Source organism: Carettochelys insculpta, chromosome 15 (genome assembly GCF_033958435.1).
Source record: "Carettochelys insculpta isolate YL-2023 chromosome 15, ASM3395843v1, whole genome shotgun sequence".
In the NCBI taxonomy this organism is placed as follows: domain Eukaryota; kingdom Metazoa; phylum Chordata; order Testudines; family Carettochelyidae; genus Carettochelys; species Carettochelys insculpta.
Window position 1 is genome coordinate 13,384,381 of NC_134151.1, and position 21,034 is coordinate 13,405,414.

At 43.1% G+C, this 21,034-nt stretch overlaps 1 protein-coding gene across 3 annotated transcripts in view; it reads right to left on the bottom strand.

Moving 5' to 3' along the window:
- Nucleotides 1–20,411, bottom strand: part of CCNJL (cyclin J like) — a 31,765-nt gene extending 11,354 nt beyond the window's left edge. The window contains exons 1-3 of one of the 3 annotated variants that reach the window (XM_075009651.1): nt 20,256–20,411; nt 19,354–19,466; nt 765–975 (exon numbers count right to left, since the gene is read on the bottom strand). In XM_075009651.1, the coding sequence (XP_074865752.1) occupies nt 765–975; nt 19,354–19,431 (289 nt within the window). In that variant the 5' untranslated portion in view covers nt 19,432–19,466; nt 20,256–20,411. Of the gene's footprint in view, nt 1–764; nt 976–5,684; nt 5,815–19,353; nt 19,467–20,255 lie in introns of those variants that run through there. The other 2 variants (XM_075009653.1, XM_075009654.1) reach the window with 2 other exon arrangements.
- Nucleotides 20,412–21,034: the final 623 nt, after the last annotated feature.

The window sequence follows — 21,034 nt, forward strand, 5'->3', positions numbered from 1 at the left end:
AACCACCCTATTAATTTTTAAAAATTCATCCAAACAACATTTAAGGGGCAGGGTGGAGGGGCAAGGAAGAAATTAAATTCACAGTAAAGTCTTATGTGTCATCCTACCTTAGTTTCCAACACTGATGAGATTCAAAGGGCAAGAAACAGTTTAGGAAACAATGAGGGATGTTGCAAAAGCACAGAATGCCACATTTAGGAGTTCCAACCTGTACATATTGTGCTTATAAATTTTCTAGCCATATTCTCAATTAAGTCTATATTGATGCATCTACAAAGTCATCACTGTGAACAAAGGCTCTCCAATGTACAAGCGTATGTGGTTTATTTAGAACTATTGGCTAGGAGCGCTGAACTATTTTGCCATGGAAAATATCCCATTCTTTAGGATAGCTTTTTAAAAACTTCCCAAAATGCAAGAGTTTAATGATTCAACTTGTTCTTTAGTTTGGTTAGCAAACAAAGCTACTTTAAAACTTTTAGTACTTATTCAGAGTTACAATGGCACGGGCATATAATTGCTGCTGAGTGCTTTAGTGAGTGCAGACCTATTCTCCAATGTCCTGAGTGCTTCCAGCTCTGCTTGGTCTCAACAGAAGCCAGGCATCGCACAGTTTCAGGCCCAATCTGATGAATTTTAGAAGAAGGTATATCTTACATTAAAACTATCCCCTGCTGAAATGGAGAACAGCAGCTTGCATGTTACATAAACAAAGCAACCATTGGCTTGATCAGGAAAAAACAAACAAGCAGCAGCTAACTTACTTGCTAGAAGAAGGCAGGCAATTGAAATGACATACAGTTGCTTGAAGGTAATATCGTAGTGATCCATAAAGAGGTCCAGTAAGTAGACAGCAAGGTGTCGTGCCGTAGTGCAGAGATTGCAGTGGCTGCTGAGGACACCCAAGAGATCAGTAAAGTAGCGGCGCATCCCAATCTGCGGTGAATGGGCCTTATAGACAGGCAGTTTCAGTTCCTACAGGCACACAAAAGGAGGGGGAGAGAGGTATTAAATGAATATTTGTTTCAGCACCTGCGATGCCCAAACCAGCAACCACTATGGTAAGTGCTTAGCAACTACAGCAATAAACTATTGACACAGAAAGAAGAGCTGACTTGGTGCCATCATGTTTTGAAAGTCAGTGAACTTCTAATGTTTGAGTCATTCACTCACAAGGTTGTACACCACAAGTTCTGGTTTAGCCCAGATATAACCTTATATTGATTTCCACACAGAGCTCCAATGCTATCCACACTTGGAGAAAAGTGACAAAGAAGAATAACTGAAAAAGGACATTGTCAGGTCAAATTTTGCACAAAAATCATGTTCTGTACTATGTTTCTCAAGATGTAGGGAGCAGAGGGAGTCTCTTATTTTTATGCACATTTATGCCATATAGAGCACCTAAACTTTGCTAAGTCCTTTGTAGAACAATGAAAGTTGTGTTTTTTAATGAAAAAAGCATTCACTTGTGTTTAAACCCAAATATTGCAGAGTAGTGGCAACATAAGAACATAAGAAAGGCCATACTGGGTCAGACCAAAGGTCCATCCAGCCCAGTATCCTGTCTACCGACAGTGGCCAATGCCAGGTGCCCCAGAGCAGGAGAACAGAAGACAATGATCAAGTGATTTATCTCCTGCCATCCATCTCCTGCCCTTGTACTGAAGGCTAGGGCACCATACATTACCCCTGGCTAATAGCCATTTATGGACCTAACCTCCAAAAATTTATCGAGCTCTTTTTTAAACCCTAATAGAGTCCTGGCCTTCAGAGCCTCCTCCGGTAAGGAGTTCCACAGGTTGACTGTGCGCTGTGTGAAGAAAAATTTCCTTTTTTTAGTTTTGAACCTACTACCCTTCAAATTTCATTTGGTGTCCCCTAGTTCTTGTATTATGGGAAAAGGTAAATAATTTTTCTATATTCACTTTCTCCACACCATTCATGATTTTATATACCTCTATCATATCGCCCCTCAATCGCCTCTTTTCCAGACTGAAAAGTCCCAGTCTCTCTAGCCTCTCCCCATATGGGACCCATTCCAAACCCCTAATCATCTTAGTCGCCCTTTTCTGAACCTTTTCTAATGCCAATATATCTTTTTTGAGGTGAGGAGACCACATCTGCACGCAGTACTCAAGATGTGGGCGTACCATAGTTTTATATAGGGGAAGTATGATATCTTTTGTCATATTATCTATCCCTTTTTTAATAACTCCTAACATCCTATTTGCTTTACTAACTGCCGCAGCACACTGCGTAGATGTCTTCAGAGAACTATCCACTATAACTCCAAGATCCATTTCCTGATCTGTCGTAGCTAAATTTGACCCCATCACGTTGTACGTGTAATTTGGGTTATTTTTTCCAATGTGCATTACCTTACACTTACCCACATTAAATTTCATTTGCCATTTTGCTGCCCAATCACTCAGTTTGATGAGATCTTTTTGTAGTTCTTCACAATCCCTTTTGGTTTTGACTGTCCTGAACAACTTGGTGTCATCTGCAAACTTTGCCACCTCACTGCTTACCTCATCTTCTAGATCATTGATGAACAAGTTGAACAGGATCGGTCCCAGGACTGACCCCTGGGGAACACCACTAGTTACACCCCTCCGTTGTGAAAATTTACTGTTTATTCCAACCCTTTGTTTTCTGTGTTTTAACCAATTCCCAATCCATTAAAGGATCTTTCCTCCTATCTGATGACCACCTAATTTACATAAAAGCCTTTGGTGTGGGACCGTGTCAAAGGCTTTCTGGAAATCTAGGTATATTATGTCCACTGGGTGCCCCTTGTCCGCATGTTTATTAACCCCTTCAACAAATTCTAATAAATTAGTTAGACACGACTTCCCTCTGCAGAAACCATGCTGCCTTTTGCCCAACAATCTGCGCTCTTCTACGTGCCTTGCAATTTTATTCTTTACTATTGTTTCTACTAATTTGCCTGGTACTGATGTTAGACTTATCGGTCTATAATTGCCAGGGTCTCCTCTAGAACCTTTTTTAAATATTGGCGTTATATTAGCCGTCTTCCAGTCATTGGGTACCGAAGCGGATTTAAAGGATAGGTTACAAACCACTGTTAATAACTCCGCAATTTCACATTTGAGTTCTTTCAGAACCCTTGGGTGAATACCGTCTGGTCCCGGAGACTTGTTACTATTCAGCTTATCAATTAACTCCAAAACCTCCTCTAATGTCACTTCAATCTGGGAGAGTTCCTCAGATTTGTCACCTAAGAAGGCTGGCTCAGATTTAGGAACATCTGTAACATCCTCAGCCGTGAAGACTGAAGCAAAGAAATCATTTAATCGCTCCACAATGGCACTGTCTTCCTTGATCGCTCCTTTTATATCTTTATCTTCCAAGGGGCCCACTGCTTTTTTAGCGGGCTTCCTGCTTCTAATGTATTTAAAAAACATTTTACTATCATTTTTTGAATTTTTGGCTAGCTGTTCCTCAAAGTCTTTTTTGGTTTTTCTTACTACATTATGACACTTAATTTGGGAGTGTTTGTGTTCCTTTCCATTTTCTTCACTAGGATTTGACTTCCACTTTTTAAAAGCTGCCCTTTTCTCTCACTGCCTTTTTAACCTGGCTGTTAAGCCATGGTGGCTCTTTGTTAGGTCTCTTACTGTGTTTTTTTATTTGGGGTATACATTTAAGTTGAGCCTCTAGTATGGTGTCTTTAAAAAGGAGAATAGCGATTATAAAATTAGTAATTTATTTCCAGTGTCCTATGGGAGAAAAATGTAGAGACAAGTCGCATAATGATGAGTGGCTAGAATTTAAATCTCCACAGTTTAATCATTTGGAGTATTTTTGTACAAGAGAAGTTTAATATTGAATTTTATTTCACTAATTGTGTGTGTCACATCTCATGTGTTTTCATACTACTCAAAGACCAAGGCCTCACCTGTGGCTGTCATTAACTGTGGAAGGGAAGGCCATACCACAGAGCAAGGTCACGTGCTTAGTCTACACTAGTAAAGCAGATCAAGATTGAACTAATACAATTTTAAATAGGATTCTGCTCCCCGAGTAGATGGGAAATGGGGTGAACCCCAAGGTTATCTATGGCCAAGCAAACATTTTTATGCATGACCTCCTTCCTAGGTGAGAGGTGGCCACAAGGTTAGGAGTAAGTTGCTTTGCTCAAATCAGAATGGAATACGTGTTCTATGGATGGGAAACTGCCATTTCAATACCATACATCCTGTAGCCTTAGCTTGCTTACCCTGCTAGTGCCACTTCACATCTCGTTAGAAACAGGTGTATTACCCCTTAGTGCAGATACAGCTGTACTGGTATAAAAAGATGCTTATAATGAGATAGCTTATTGCCCTAAATTGAAGTGTGTAAACTAGGTTGTGGAGAAGCGTTTTCAAGAAATAATCATGAGTGCGTAACTACACTAAACCCTCAATTTAATGGGCCTTGATATAACGAACGTTGGAAATAACGGACGCTGTTTGCCAGCCTTCCGCTCCCGCGCACATTAGTGCTGGCAACTCACCAGAGCTGCAAGAGCTGGAGTCACTGGAGCTGCTGGGGCTGGAAGAGCTGCCAGAGCAGCTGGGGCCACCGGGGCTGCCGCAGCCTAACTCCTTCTCCTGCTGCGTTCCTCCCAGGTCTCGGACAGAGCTCTCACTAGTGTGCCTTGCACGGTGCCTCCAGTCCTGCAGATTTGGATATAATGGACACCCCTCTCTCCCATTAGTCCGTTAAATCAACGGTTTACTATATTAACATCTAGGATGGGTCTGCACTAGAAATACTGCAGCCTTGTCGCACACATACACTTACTAAGGTGACAGAAGGCCCTTTCTATCACCGTGGTAAAATCCATCTCTAGGCCAACAGAAGATTTCTTCTGTGGTCCCGGTGTTGGCTGCCCTAGGGCTTAGGACAATTTAACTACATTACACAGGACGTGAAGATTTTCATAATCCTGAGAAGGGACACAGACTGTAGGGGCGGGGAGTGGCAAAGGTGACAGATGCCCCAGGCCAAGCAATTTAGAAGGGCCTGGGGCTGTTGTCTGCTGCCCTTGCTTCCTCAACAGCATCCAGATCCTTGGGCTCCGTGCACACTTCCAGTGGTGCGGAAGGAGGCTAGGCCCATAGCCTCTCGATGACTCCTGCCAGCCCTGGTCCCCAGTAATGTAATTATATCAATGTAAATTTGCAGCATAGACCATGCCTTAGTCATTGTACAAGCTTTCCTCACTTAATACTTAGTTCAACATGGGCTTCTAGGAACTGGCAGTTTGCTGAAAATGTGTAATGGAATTCTTTGGTGCTTGATTAAGCCCTGACGCCTAACTGCCTGCCAACATACACGCTCACCTGCCATAGGTATCCTACCCCTCTGAAATTGTTTTATGATCTTTATTTGATAGCTCTAAGAGAGGGGCTAAGACATCAACCTCCAAACCCAAGGCAGTGACTGCCGGTGTTCCCTGTAAGTTGAACTCTTGGGCATCTGCCCAGTGGAGTTTCAGGTACCGCCTAGGTGCTATTTGGAGTGTAGTATTTTATTTCCGGTTTCCCTCATTGTACGAGGGGTAGTGGAAAGTTTGAAATAGCTGCTTATTTCTAATGTCAGTGCCATGTGGATGGCACCAAAGTTAATTCAAAACAAACTATGTAATTTGCATTGCTCAAATTGCGTACATTATTTTGAATTACGGCTTCAGTGTAGTCATAGCTGCCGTGAGGAGGAGGAGAAGGAAGATACAGCAAGGGGTTTCAAACATATCACAAACCAGGAGCGTCCAAGACTCCACCACAATTTAGCCAGTCCTGCCAGGTGAGCACAGATAAGCCTGATGAAGAGGAAAGAATGTGTTCATGAGACGCACTTACTTACACTTGACTTTTTATTGTTTTGCTCATGTGAGAGGACACCGTAGTATAACAAAGAGAGGTACAGTTAACACATACTTTTAATTCCTTGATTGGGTTAGGCAAAGCAGTTTATGTGGACAGGGATGCCCTTTTTACCCTCTTGAGAGAGCCACGTAAAAATCTCTTTCCTGGAGATACTCTGCAATCCTCTCTTGCAGGTTTCTAAGGAGGACAGTCATTTATTTTCTCCACCTTTGCACACTCATGGCACTCTTCAAGGAGTCTTATTGGCAGCCCACAGCAAACAAGGTAGTGGCATGTGGACATGGGTAACTTTGGAGCAGCAGTATGAGTTGGGCTCTTTGTGCTTTTGTGACCCTTAGAAGTGAGATATCAGCTAATATAACAACTCTGGTGCTGCCAGCATTCATTACTGTTGTCCTGTATTCGTAGCCACAGAATGGGGACAGAATTTTACATCTTCAGGCAACAGACAGTCTTTCCCAGCAGCCCGTACTCACCCGGGTTGGAACTCTAAGTGATGCTCTCCAAAGCTGAAGTGTTAATAAGCACCTCTAATTAAACACCCTATGGGAGTAAGGAAATGGAGTTTTGAAACATTTCCCTTCCCAATGTGACTGTAAATCCAACGATACGTCTGTTTTTATTAGCAACTTCTGGATGGTGATTTTAAGGGATGCAAACTTTACACCTGACTTGCTGAGGAGAGAGAAGACACCACCACAGGAATTTTCTGAGTGATCTTGCAAGCCAGTGCTGCATCAGACTATAGCCAAACGCCTTGTAGGGACAATGTGACACAGCATGGGGAGGGGGGGAAAAAAAACCCCCAAAGAATTGGCAAAAAGGCCAGGAATTTTGGCACACAAAAGGGAACGGAATGCACCGGCACACAGTTTGTTTTTTCAGGTAGAGAACCCAAACACCAAAGACCTTAGTCAACTAAACATTCCAGCTTCAGCTACCTCTGGAGAACTACTTGTTCCTTACATCAGAGAGATAGCCGTGTTAATCTGTACCTTCAAGAACAACAAGAAGTCTTGTGGCACCTAATAGACTAACAGATATTTTGGAGCATAAGCTTTTGTAGGCAAAGACCCGCTTCATCAGCGGCATGTCGGGGGAGGGTTCCAGAGGGGTATTTAAAGAGTGGGGTCCCAGTAAAAGGGAGGGCCAGAGCTGACAAGGTCTATTTGGCAAGGTCCATTATCAGTAGTATGTATCAAAAGAGGAAAAAGCTAGTCTGATCAGACAGAGTCTAATGGGGAGGTATTAACACCCAGGGCAGAGAAGCTGCTTTTGTAAGGGGCAAGCCACTCCCAGTCTCTGTTTAAACCTTGGTTGATGGAGTCAAATTTGCAAATAAATTGCAGTGCAGAGATTTCTCTCTCCATCTGATTTTTGATATTTCTTTGTTTAGGACTGCTACTTTTAAATTTGTTACTCAGGCTGTGTCTACACGTGCCCCAAACTTCGAAATGGCCATGCAAATGGCCATTTCGAAGTTTACTAATGAAGCGCTGAAATGCATATTCAGCACTTCATTAGCAGGCGGGCGGCAGCGGCGCTTCGAAATTGACGAGCCTTGCCGCCGCGCGGCGCGTCCAGACGGGGCTCCTTTTCGAAAGGGCCCCGCCTACTTCGAAGTCCCCTTATTCCCATGAGCTCATGGGAATAAGGGGACTTCGAAGAAGGTGGCGTCCTTTCGAAAAGGAGCCCCGTCTGGACGCGCCGCGCGGCGGCAAGGCTCGTCAATTTCGAAGCGCCGCTGCCGCCCGCATGCTAATGAAGCGCTGAATATGCATTTCAGCGCTTCATTAGTAAACTTCAAAATGGCCATTTGCATGGCCATTTCAAAGTTTGGGGCACGTGTAGACATAGCCTCAGTGTCCAGGGAGATTGAAGTGTTCTCCCACAGGTTTCTGTACATTACCATTCCTGATGTCTGATTTATGTCCATTTATTCTTTTACATAGAGACTGTCCAGTTTGGTCAATGTAAATTGTAGTGGGGCATTGCTGGCACATGATGGCGTATATTATATTAGTAGATGTGCAGGTAAAGGAGCCCCTGATGGTATGGTTGATGTTAGGCCCTGTGATGATATCACTGTTGTAGATATGTGAGCAGAGTTGGCAGCGAGGTTTGTTGCAGGGATTGGTTCCAGATTTAGAGAGTTAATGTGTTGTGATCTATAGTTGCTGGTGAGAATTTGTTTGAGGCTGGCAGGCCATCTGTAGGCAATGAGAGGCCTTCCTCCCAAGGTCTGAAAGGGTGAAGGATCATTGTCCAGGATGGGTTGCAGATTGCTGATGATGCATCGGAGAGGCCTTAGGTAGGGGCTGTATGTGATGGCCAGTGGTGTTCTCTTGTTATCCTTGCAAGGCCTGTCTTGTAGCAGGTGCCTTCTGGGTACCCATCTGACTCTGTCATTCTGTTTCCTCACTTCCTTAGGTGGGTATTCTAGTTTGAGGAAAGCTTGGTAAAGGTCTTGTCGATGTTCGTCTCTGTCTGATGGATCAGAGCAAATAAGGTTGTACCTTAGCACCTGGCAGTATACAACATATCATGTAGTATGCCCTAGATGGAAGTTGGAGGCATGTAGCTAAGCATAGCAGTCCATGAGTTTTCGGTATACGGTGCTATTTATGTTACCATCGCTTATCTGCACAGTAGTGTGCAGGAAGTGGATCTCTTGTGTGGACTGTACCAGGCTAAGGTTGATGGTGGGGTGGAAACTGTTGAAATCACTGTGGAATTCTTCAAGAGCCTCCTTCCCATGGGTCCAGATGATGGTGTCATCAAGGTAGCACAGGTAGAGGAGGGGTGGTAGGGGACAAGAACTGAGAAAGCTTTGTTCCAGGTCAGCCATAAAAATATTGGCATACTGTGAGGCCATGTGGGTGCCCACAGCAGTGCCAATGATTTGAAGGTATAATTTGTCCTCAAACCTGGAATAGTTGTGGGTGAGGACCAAGTCACAAAGCTCCACCACCATTTGTGCCTCCATCTCATCAGAATAATGTTCCTAACAGCTTGGAGTCCATCTTCCTGTGGGATATTGGTGTCAAGGGCCTCTACATCCATGGTGTTTTCAGGAAGGTCACCAATGGATTGTAGTTTCCTGAGGAAGTTGGTGGTAACTCAAAGAAAGCTGGGAGCGCTGGTAGCATAGGGTCTAAGTAGAGAGTCCACATAGCCAGACTATCCTGTGGTGAGTGTGCCAAAGCCCGAGATGATGGGGCATCTGGGATTACCAGGTTTATGGATCTTGGGTAGCAGATAGAATAAATCTGGTTTGGGTTCAAGGCATGTGTCTGTGTAAATCTCTTCCCGTGTTTTTATAGGAAGGGTCTTAAGTAAATGTTGTAGTTTCTTTGTGTATTCTTCAGTACGATCCTGGGGCAGAGGATGAGGTAAGGGTATCACCTTGCTGAGTAGACCCTTTCAGCTCTGGCCCTCCCTTTTACTGGGACCCCGCTCTTTCAATATCCCTCTGGAACTGCGCCCCCGCCATGCATCTGATGAAGCGGGTCTTTGTCCACAAAATCTTCTGCTCCAAAATATCTGTTAGTTTATAAGGTGCCACAGGCCTTCCTGTGCTTTTTCCTTGATCCCCAACCTATAAGGTGGCATTACAGATCACATCTTTACACCTGGGAGAAAGCAAGGAAAATCAAAGCTTCACACATACCAACCTACGGTTTTCTTAGCCTACATCTACACTACAGCCCAGATCGATGCATGGAAAGCAACTGCAGATCACTCTCCCATTGACCTTGTTTGCTCTATCCTGCATGAGAAGAGCCTGTGGTAACCCAACTTACAGTATGTCAACTCCAGCTATGTTATTCACGTAGTTTGCTTACTGTTTTAGTGTAGTTATAGCCTCAGCCACAACAGACAGCACCGACTAGAAAAAGGAATTGTTCGCTTCTGTTTCGACTCCTGTTAAATAACGCCATATACAATTCTAACAAAACAAAGTTCTGTTTTTGGAAATTCAAAATATCTCCATAGTTCTCAAATTACAGCATGCATACTAGAAATTAAAAAGAAGCAGTCCTTATAGATTAACCATTTTATTTATTAGGTAATGAGCTTTTGTGGATGAGACCAATCTGATGAAGTAGGTCTTACCCACAAAAGCTCCTTACCTAATAAATAAAATTGTTAGTCTAAGGTGCTACAGGATTGCTTGCTTTTTGTGAAGCCACAGACCAACACAGCTATCTCTGAGAGTATTTATTATCAGTCAAAAATGCACATCAAGTACCACACAGTTCATATTAGCAAGCAAAGCTGGTTTTTCATAACCTTGAGAGAAGTAGCTATATTGAGGTCCATTCCTAGTGGAGACCAGCCTTTAGGGAAGTAGGAGTCAGGTGGTCTTGCCTATCAGTTTTACAGATGGAGCTCAAATTGGTGCAGTCTAAGGCACTTCAGAGCTCATTGAAGAAATAAAGGCACTCGTGCCTGGGTTATTAACCAAATGAGAAACAGTGGGAATGGGAAGACTCTCCCCGGAGCTCTGCAACCACCATGTCAAATTTAGTAGTAAAAGGAGTAAAAATTGTCACACTTTGCACTAGTGTTAGCCACATGCATGTTAAGTATATTTCATTGTGAAGAACCCAACTATATAAGGGCATTGAAACTATTTCTGAGGTGAACTGGCAGTTTGGTGCCCTGTTAATAGGCTAAGAGCAGGAGCAAGCTACTTCTTCAAGAGAATGGCTACAAATCCAGATGCTATCTAAGAAACCAGATAAGTAATGAGGGATTTATTCCAGCTGAGGGATCAGCTTCTTAGGCTTTTCTGACACATCAAATACAAAGAGATTTCCAAAGATTAATTCCTTCCCATGTTCCCCTTGCACTCTTTCTCCCAATGCTACAGACATTCATGAAATATTCAGCAACTGACAAAATGAGCATAACATTTAATGAATTTCAGGCTATACACCCCTGTTCAAGAAGAGAAAAATGGAATTCGGATATCAGGAAAAACTGTTTCACCAGGAGGGTGGTGAAGCAGTGGAATGCATTATTGAAAGGGGTGGTGGAATCTCCATCCCTAGAGGTTTTTAAGTCCCGGCTTGACATACACATGGCTGAGATGGTTTAGTTGTGGTTGATCCTGCTTTGGGCAGGGGGCTGGACTGGATGACCTCCTGGGGTCCCTGCCAGGCCTGGAATTCTATGAATTTATCAGGCTGGCTTGTTTAAAAAAAGATTGACAAATGTTTGTGATACTTACTCTTGGCTATCGTTTCTCAGTAACAAATGTACCAATCACCTTAATGCTTGCCCTCATACCAAGATTTGTTTTTCTGTATAGTTACATTAAAGTAACTGTCAAAGCAGTTAGTTTAGATAGCAACAGGGCGCAGATCATCAACATATGATTTGCTATTTTGCATATAAAATGATTTTACTGAGGAGACAGTTTGGGATCCCTCTGTCATCTTGTGACCGGCCAAAGTAACCAAAGGATAGCATATATATGTCTGTCTCTCTCCCCCTCTCACACACACACACCAGATAAGGAAAAATGATGCTTTAAAGAAGACTGCTTCGGTACTATGTTTCTAAGACAGTTGTGAAAATAAAAACTACAAAACCATATTTGAAAGATGCTATCTAACCCAGTGGAAACTTGCCTACACCTACATACACATTGCCACAGCCAGGTCTGAAATACAGCGATAAAGATTCCCCCAGCTTAATTCAAATCATGGAACCAGCAACCACCAAAGTTCGTTCTCTCTTTTTTTTTTTTTTTTTAAATTTTCCTGTATAGTGACTTCTTCTTTCACGGTATGTCTCAATAAATAGCTTATTGCACTGGAGCCTCAGATTTCTTGTGTCATAAGAAATACTATAAGACTGCTGCCAATTAAAAGCCTATATTTTACATGTAAGGAAAAAATCTTGGATAAGTCCTACCTCCATAATAGTTCAACTTCTTCCCTTTAAAAAAAGATCTCATCCAACTGGGAAAGAGGTTCTCACTTTGCCTTTTCAAATTCAATTTCTGAAGAGCACTAGCACAAAAAGCCAGGGGTGAAAACTAATTAACACCTCTGCAACCCACACTATTTAAATAAGCCATCTTATCAGGAAGTGTTTGGAGAACAGAGCAAAAATCATCAGAGGTCAGGAATCTTATTTCTGTTCTTTTTCCTGGAGGAGGTGGCACATATTCATCAACTTTAATCTAAGCTACCTGTCTTCCAAACTTTCCTTTTTTGGTCAGTATTTCAATATTAAGTACAGTCTGAAAGCTTATTTACAAAAGGGCTATGCAGCATCCCATCTAACTCTAGAGGGGCACCCTGCAATTGATGAAATGCTATTTCCTACTGAAACTAAACTTCAGCTTCTGCACAAACTGCAGTGTTGTGCCTTTAAGTTACAAAAACATTTACAGAAGTGTTCTGGTACATGTTTATGATTAGATAGTTGGCAGTAGTTTAGTGCACAACTCAGTAAGTCTAAGAGTTAGATACTATCAAAACAAAAAAGCAATTTCTCTCTGCCTCTTCCGCTTCAGGGTACATGATGATAACTAAATCCAAAAGCATCAACTGTAACCAACTAACAAGCTTTTCATAAACATAGTATCTAACTGTGACAGAGAGATTGCCAGGTCAGTCTGTATTCTACCAAAACAAAAAAAAGCAGTCATGTAGCACTTTAAAGACTAACAAGATAATTTATTAGGTGATGAGCTTTCATGGGACAGACCCAGTTCTTCAGATCATAGCCTTACCAGAACAGACTCAATATATAAAGCACAGAGGTCCAAAAATTGTTATCAGGGTTGACAAATGAGAAAAACTGCTATCAAGGTTGGCAAATCAGAACCAACTGGGGGAGTAACTTTTACCTAGAGGAAATGTCTATACCACAGACACAGTAAACATGTAAAGGCACCGAACTGTTTGTCGTCAACAGAAGGCATCAGCTCTGTTGAACTATCCTATCCACCTGGCTGGAAAGCCCACAGACCACTTATTTGCAAAACAATTAAGCGTGCCTTTGAAGGATTAAGTTACAATACAAACTCTTTAAAAGCTTGCACTGCTCCATAAACTTTGTGAGATTTTGTCCTGCTCTTAGTCCCACTACTGCGAGAAGTCATGTAAGAGGTGAATGGAGGAGAAAATACAAGCAGATCTGCATATTTTTACATTGTAAGAAATGTGCATATCCTGGAAAGAAGAAAGCCAACATACCTCACAGAAACTAGGGGTTGGAGGACAACTCAGGACTCTGTTTCCAAAACAACCAGACTTTCCCTCATTCTTAGCACTTAAGTGTACAAGGAAAATGCTGACTTGTTATTTAACTTTCTTCTAGACTTACTGCCACTAAAGCGGAGCTATACATTTACATAAAACTCACGAACCAGAAGGCCAATTTCTATGACATTCTACCCATTTGGCAGGTCCCGAAAACCTCTTGCAAGTTGAAGGAACTAAAATGCAAGGCAGCCTGCTACCACAATGACCTTCTACCACTGACTACAACTGCACAGGCTACCTAAAGGTCAGACTGTGCCAGGTGGGTTCAGTGTGTTATTGATGAACCGGGTAGGAGAGACCACTGAAAACTACTGCTTTCCACTCCACCAATGCCTTTCCACCTCCTCAAGCAGTCCTTCACAGCATAATCCTGCAAGAGTTAGTGTTCTGATGCCAAACCAGAAAAGCCGTTAAACTGTACATTAACTTCATGCAGTAACACCAGCTCTCAGAGGCCCTGATTCTCTTGGATGTACAATAATTTGAGGTTTCGCACATTATGGTCAGTATGGTCACAAACACATTATGCCAGCATCCTCAGAAGTTTTTGTGGTTTCATACACTCCAGACAAAGGCTCAGTTAGTTTGAATTTTTACAGTTATCTGCACATCTTGTTTCAAAACAGGTTTAAAAATTTCAGAAGTTTTTAAGAAAGTCTTACGCTACTGAAACAGAAAATTTCTCACTGAATACAAACTTTAAATATATGCCTCTAAAGAGGGAATAATCTGCCAAGAGATTTGCACTGTAGTCCATGGGAAACCAAGTATATTCTTCTATGCTGCCAAATAAAACCTTCACTAAAATTAATTTGTTTTCTTCTCAGACTCACCTGCTCAGAGCAAGAATAGTCTGTTGGTGTGTGTTTCTTTCCCCTTACATCCCATCCATGACCAGATTGACATGCTTTTCAGACCACATTACAGAAAGAATTTAGAAAACCTCTCAGCAGAGAACAAGAAAAAAAAGTTGTTTTGTGGGCAACACCATCTGCTTTACAATTTTCTACAGCATCACACCATAATATTCCACTAGGACTCTCAGCAATCTTGGTAGTCATAGAAAAGTAAGACTATTCATGTTAGCTTTTCTCACTCTGTGCTGCCATTGCAGATTTCCCCACCTGAATGCTAATCTGGTCTTCCAGAACAAAATCAAATGCGCTTCATCTATTTGACTAGACATATACCACATCTAATTACTTCTATTTATTTATTTAAGGAAGGATTCCTGTCAAACTGGCAGCTCAAAAGCATGAGCAGGGAATATCACATCAGTACTGAAGGGCTTTTGACAATTGCACACAGACTTCTCTTTAAGGAAGATTTTCAATTTAAAATAGAAAAAAAAACCCCACACACCCTGGTTTTGCATCCTCTTTATTATAGATTAGGAAAGCCTGAAGGGAGTGGAGGTAAAGTAACATGGATATTTTTCCCCATCAAATCATCATGTATATCAACTCTTACTTTGCAGGTTATGCTGAAGGACAGTCTGTTTTACTGTAAGCTCTCATTACAAAGATTCAAAACAAAAAGCAGCCAAGTAGCACTTTAAAGACTAGCAAAATAGTTTATTAGGTGAGCTTTCGTGGGACAGATCCACTTCTTCAGACCATAGCCAGACCAGAACAGACTCAATATTTAAGGCACAGAGAACCAAAAACAGTAAGCAAGGAGGACAAATCAGAAAAAGATAATCAAGGTGAGCAAATCAGAGAGTGGAGGGAAAGGTCAAGAATTAGCTTTGATAGTGTATAGACTAGCATGGCTTCCTCTCTGTTACTATTCAACATACAAAGATTCAGTTTTCCAAAATGTTAAGGACAGGAAAAAAAACAAACAAACAAAAAAAAAAAACGACAACAAATGGGACACAGGTTTCCAAGAGGGTCTGAATAGGGACTGTGAAGGCCTCTCTCATTACAATACAGAATTTTCCACTTTAGGTATTCTCACCTTCTTATCCACATCCACCCTGATTGAATTAGCTCTGATATAATACTCCCATCTCTGTATGCCGCTGTGTTTCTTTTTCTTACACTTCATGCACCTGACAATGAGTGTCTCAACTCAAAACTGTTAGTCTGTACAGCTGCAGTGGGGAACCCATGGTCCACATCCAGACCAGGATTGTCCTGGATCTGGACCACATGGCTCACAACTCACCTCCCTAGCATCCAGTCCATGCAGGTTGAGGTGTGCAGAGACCCAAGCTCTGCTGGGGCGGGAGGGGAGGCAGGAAGTGTCTGTGTGATGCCACTGCTGTTCATTGCTGTTCCCCTGGGCAGAGAAAGGAGAGGAGTGGCAGCATTGTCTGGAAGCTTTAGTCCGGCACTCTGATCAGCCAGAATTCCAGCAAATTAGAGCAGCAGTGGGTGCAAAGCCAAGTACATCGTGGGGGTGTTGTACAGGTAAGCTGCACCCCCTTTACTCTTCAACTGCTCATGCCCCCTTTGCACCCAGACCACCACCTGCAACCTTCCTCCCACCCAGATGCCCCACCCCATACCTCACTCCTGCCCCCTCCTTCACAGAGCCCTATTCCCACTCTCACCCCTCCCTTCCAGACCCTCCACCTCAAACCCTGTGGAACCCTTTCTCCTACCCAGACCCTTTACCCTCAGCCCATTCCTGCACCCCCAGCTCCTGCCCAGACCCTGACCAATCTCCAGCCCCCTCCTGCTTCCCCCTCTTACCCAGACTCCTGGTAGCCCCCTCCCACACTGACCCCTCATTTTTGGCCCCACACCAGAGCAGCACACAAAATACACTAGCCCTGGCCTCGTTAGGCTCTGGGGCTGGTGCATGAGTGGAATGAGGGGCCTGTCTTTTTTCATTTTTTCAGTCAGGGACCACATCAGAGAGTCTGTGTGTCCCCCCCCCCCACCGCCACTTCTCACTTGTATAATCCAACTGATTTTTCTGTGGGTCAGTGGCCCGTAACTCAAAAAAGGTTCCCCATCCCTGCAGTATAAGGTGTTGCCAGACTCCAAATTGTATGCAGTGACGGCCCTTTTCTTTCTCAACATACTCCAAGCTCTTAAATTTCATTTTGGCTCCCTTTGACTTTACTTGTATCTGTGCGTGTTCAGTGCTTCTGCAAATCAGGTTAGGGTGTCCCAATATTGGGCACCCAAGAAGTGATGGGCACCCAGTTAGTGGCCACGTCTGAAAAGTTTGGTTTAAGTGACTTACCCAATATCATATAGGAACTGTGTCAGGAAGGCAGATGGAATCCAGTTCTTCAGGGTGGTTAACAAAAAAAAAAAAAAAAAAGCCACAAATCCCCTCCTTCCCAAACCCAAGTATTCCTGTAGCACCTTAAAGACTAACAGTTTTATTTATTAGGTAATGAGCTTTCATGCGTAAGACCTGCTGCCTTAACAGTGAGACTGTCCTTTTGATTTCCACAGTTTTCTTCCTCGTTGACTACAGGCCTTTAACTTCTTCAGCAAGTGAGGCTAACATCCTATAGATTACAGACTTATTTACCATACCTCCTTAATTCATTCCCTGAGTACCATCTACCATGTGCACAGAATGAGGCAGCATCTTGTGAAGGAAGAATGTATGTGATCGTGTAATTACTGTGCTATACTGCTCAAGGGGACCAAATTACAACTGTTGGAACAATTTTAATTCTGACAATTCCTAACATTTGAGTGCTTGGCTTTGCAACCTCAATTTTCCTCTAACATGGTTTTCATACGTAGTTTAGGTATTTTAAAATAGCAACCTGAAAAAACAAAATCCATCAGTTGGACCTGTATTAACCATCCTCATGTAGATAACTGGTAAGGTTGGTGTAATCTGTGGGATCTTAGCCTCACTTGCTGAAGAAGTTGAAGGTTTGTAGTTAGTGACCTACAGCACAGACTACCACCACTTGAGCTTAAAGAATAGTAGGTAGCAGCAGAAGACACACATACAGAATGGGGAGAGACTGTCTAGGAACGACTAAGCAGAAAGGGATCTAGGAATTATAGTGGACCACAAGCTAAATATGAGTCAACAGTGTGATGCTGTTGCAAAAAAAGCAAACATGATTCTGGGATGCATTAACAGGTGTGTTGTGAACAAGACATGGGAAGTCATTCTTCCACTCTACTCTGCGCTGGTTAGGCTTCAGCTGGAGTATTGCGTCCAGTTCTGGGCACCGCAGTTCAAAAAAGATGTGGAGAAACTTGAGAGGGTCCAGAAAAGAGCGACAAGAATGATTAAAGGTCTCGAGAATGTGACCTATGAAAAAAGGTTGAAAGAATTGGGCTTGTTTAGTTTGGAAAAGAAAAGATTGAGGGGAGACATGATAGCGGTTTTCAGGTATCTAAAAGGGAGTCATAAGGAGAAAGGAGAAAAACTTGTTCTCCTTGGCCTCTGAGGATAGAGCAAGAGGCAACGGCCTTAAACTGTAGCAAGGGAGGTTTAGGTTGAACATTAGGAAAAGTTCCTAACTGTCAGTGCGGTCAAACAGTGGAATAAATTGCCAAGGGAGATTGTGGAATCTCCATCGCTGGAGATATTTAAGAACAGGTTAGATAGATGTCTATCAGGGATGGTTTAGATAGTACTTGGTCCTGCCATTGGGACAGGTGGCTGGACTCGATGGCCTCTCAAGGCCCCTTCCAGTCCTAGTGTTCTATGATTCTATGATTTTTTTAAACCAGCATCTTCCAACATGGAGCCTAAACTACTAATGCAAACACACAAATACACACCATAGTTCACGACTTCCTTAGAAATAAAGTAGCAAAATCAAAGTACAAGCCCATTTCCCTGCTTTGCAGCTTCACCTGCAAATTAAAACAATAAAGCTTATTCCTATTATAGCAACTGGTATCTGTGTACAAAGAAACACAAAAGAAAAAAATATTGGCATTCTATGACACTGCCATGTAACTATGTGCCACAAGTAGGCTCATATAAAGACAAAGCAGAAGCCATATATACAAGAGGTGAACAAGGCAAAAAAACGATGCAGGTCACAGAAGAAAGTGACAAATCAGGTAGGTTTCAGTATGAAGCTTTCAGACCAAATAGAATTTTCAGTGGACACTAAAGTCCTTTTGACCTGAAAGCTTGTGTGGCAAAACTCATTTTTCTAATCTGAGCCTTTATCAATTTCATAAGTGACAAGGAGTCTAATATAGGAAAGTTAGTTTTCAGTAACTTCTAAACAAGTTCAGTATTTTCTTTTACAAGAAGAGACATTGCTGCCAATCTACATTTACCTGCATCAGCTATACCCCTACCCCAATAAAGAATCAGAAGGACCTGTCCCATAACAGCATGAGAACAACTTACGTGCCAAGACCTGACAATGATTAAGTCACCTGATGTAATTTATCATTTAATACCGATTAACAAGACAAAAGCAGCAGAAATATCCAAAGTCTAGATTGTTAAGGGTAACATGAAAGGGAATATATTGCAGATAGTTCATCTTTGCTGTGATCTCTACTTCATGTTACTCAGCTAAATGAATTTAGTGATTCTGTAATGTCTGAAACATATTTAAGGAAATGCTACGTGTGAATGGACAATAATACTATCTCTACCTGCTCAGAGCACGTGCTTTTTTAAAACTTAAGAGGACAAGACACAGTGCAGCACAATCTCATCTAACACCCAAACACTGCTCTTTAAGTATTTTAATAACAAAGATTTTTTTTTCTTTCTTAGGAGAACACATGAAGATGCATAACAAAGCCAACAATTTATACTGTTATCTCCCAACCCCTCCACAGGCTGCCAAGAAACAAGCATCTGTATTAAATTTGCCTCTCCATCCGTATGTTTGAAAACAAGTAGAGCTACTTCTTCAGACCTTAAGATCTTTTGATTACAAGCCACACAGCAACAGTATCACCTTTTTATTTAACACATTGTTACCACCAGCTTGCCTAAATTAAAACTACTGCACAAAAGCAGGCAGAAATGTTTAGCCTGTAAATAAGTTTTGTTCCAGACTCTAAGTTATGATTAAAGTATTTGTATAGATCAGCGTGTTCAGAGTAGCTTGATTAACTGACCGGTGAAGACAGTTACTTCCCAATTTAGAGACTTAGCATTTGTTTTCCTTGTAATGCTTTATAGGGCTACCAAAGCATTTTTGATGAATTGAAAACAAATGGGAAGGCGAGAGAGGGGAATTAAAATCCAACCTTCATTCTCAGAGTCTGATGAATGTCTGCTGCAAGGTCCCCTTTCCACCATTGTTCTTCCATCCTCATTCTTCCCATCCAAAGGTGTGGAAGAGAGGAATTTAGTAACTCTGCTGGAAAGGAAACGAACCAAGTAAATAAAATCAAGCAGCTTATACAAACCATTCGAGCGCCATGAGTTTCTCGTAGCTATTTTAGGGTTATACTTACTTGACAATAGACTGACAACACTCTTCAGAGAGCTAAATAAAGCACTTAAGAACAATCACCAACCAGTTTGTTTCAACGAAACAAAAATACAAGTTATTCGGGGTCATCATAAGGTCACAAAACTTCTGATTCGGCTGTGACCTAGGTTCTGCCACACTGCCAAATCCTTCCAAGGAGTTTTGTTCAGCTCCAAAAACCACCTTGGAACAACACTATTCCAGGGGAGGAGGGAGTCACTTAAAATTCAGAAAGCTTCTCCAATTTACTCAATAGCCGAAGTGTTTTATACACTGTTATTGCTTCCTTTTCATAAAGCAGATCTTTGGTGCCTCTAGCCTCAGGCACCATTATTCTCCAATTTTTTTAGGCTACTGCCTTTTCCGGGCAAGGGTTTCCTTTTTATTTTTTTTTTGGGGGGGGGGGGGAAATAGAGTGTGGGAAGAATGCGTCCCAGTTAGGGAAAATCTGGGAGATTTCTTCCCACCTGATTAAATGAGGGCAAGAAGTGCCCTACACTGACTTCACCCCTCTGGGCTCTCTAGCCCTTCTCCCAGCTGTCTGTGTAACGCAGCCACACAGGGGTCTTTAGCATTCTCCCAATGCACTAACCCCCTCTGCGGGTTGTTTTCTTTCTCCTTTCAATTAACAGCGATACACAACGTCAGGACCCTGAGAAATGCAACTTCTGTTACCTTCGCTGGCTGCCTCCTCGCTGCCTCCCACACTGATCAGCAGCAGCCTTTGTCCTACTCCAACATCCTGCTGGTGTTGCAGCAGTGGAAACACCGCAGCCAAGAGGGAAAAAACCCAGCCCCCGGCAGCCCCGGCGCTAAAAGTAGGAGGGAAGCATCGAGGCAGCTGCACCTCCCCTCCTCCAAGGGTGCACCAACAAGAGAAACAAACCCGCAGCCCACCCGCCGCTGCCACCTCCCCCCAGCTCCGTTCGCTGCAGCAGGCGGCTGCCGCCACGCTATGGGACCGCGGCCCCGCTCGCGGGGCATAACACCACCGGCCGCGCACCACGCAGGCGCAAAGCCTCCGCCCCGAAGGACTCTGGAGGCTGTAGTTCCCCACACGCGCGCGCGGTGAGGCGGTTGGAGAGCGACAGGTGAGGCGTGGCTTGGTGCCTCAGGCAGGGAGTGTCCCGTGCGGGGTTGGCACTCCGGGACGCGGTGTCCTCATACTTCCAGCAGTTCCCGCCACAGCAGGGCCACCACGCCCCCTGTCTGGGCAAGTTATGCAAATCATCCGATGAGCTCATGGACATGTTCGCACCTGATTGGCAGCCGCTCAGATACGTTCGTGCCGGGTGGGGCGTTGGCGTAGCAGTAGGGGAGCTTGGCGGTCACTCGATAGCGGGTATGTGAGTGAAGTCGACAGCAGGGCGCGCGTCTGTGGGGGCTCTTTTGCCAGAGTTCAGAGCTTATGGTGTGGTGCTTTTCTGGGGAGCCAGGAGAGCTAGAACCTCTCC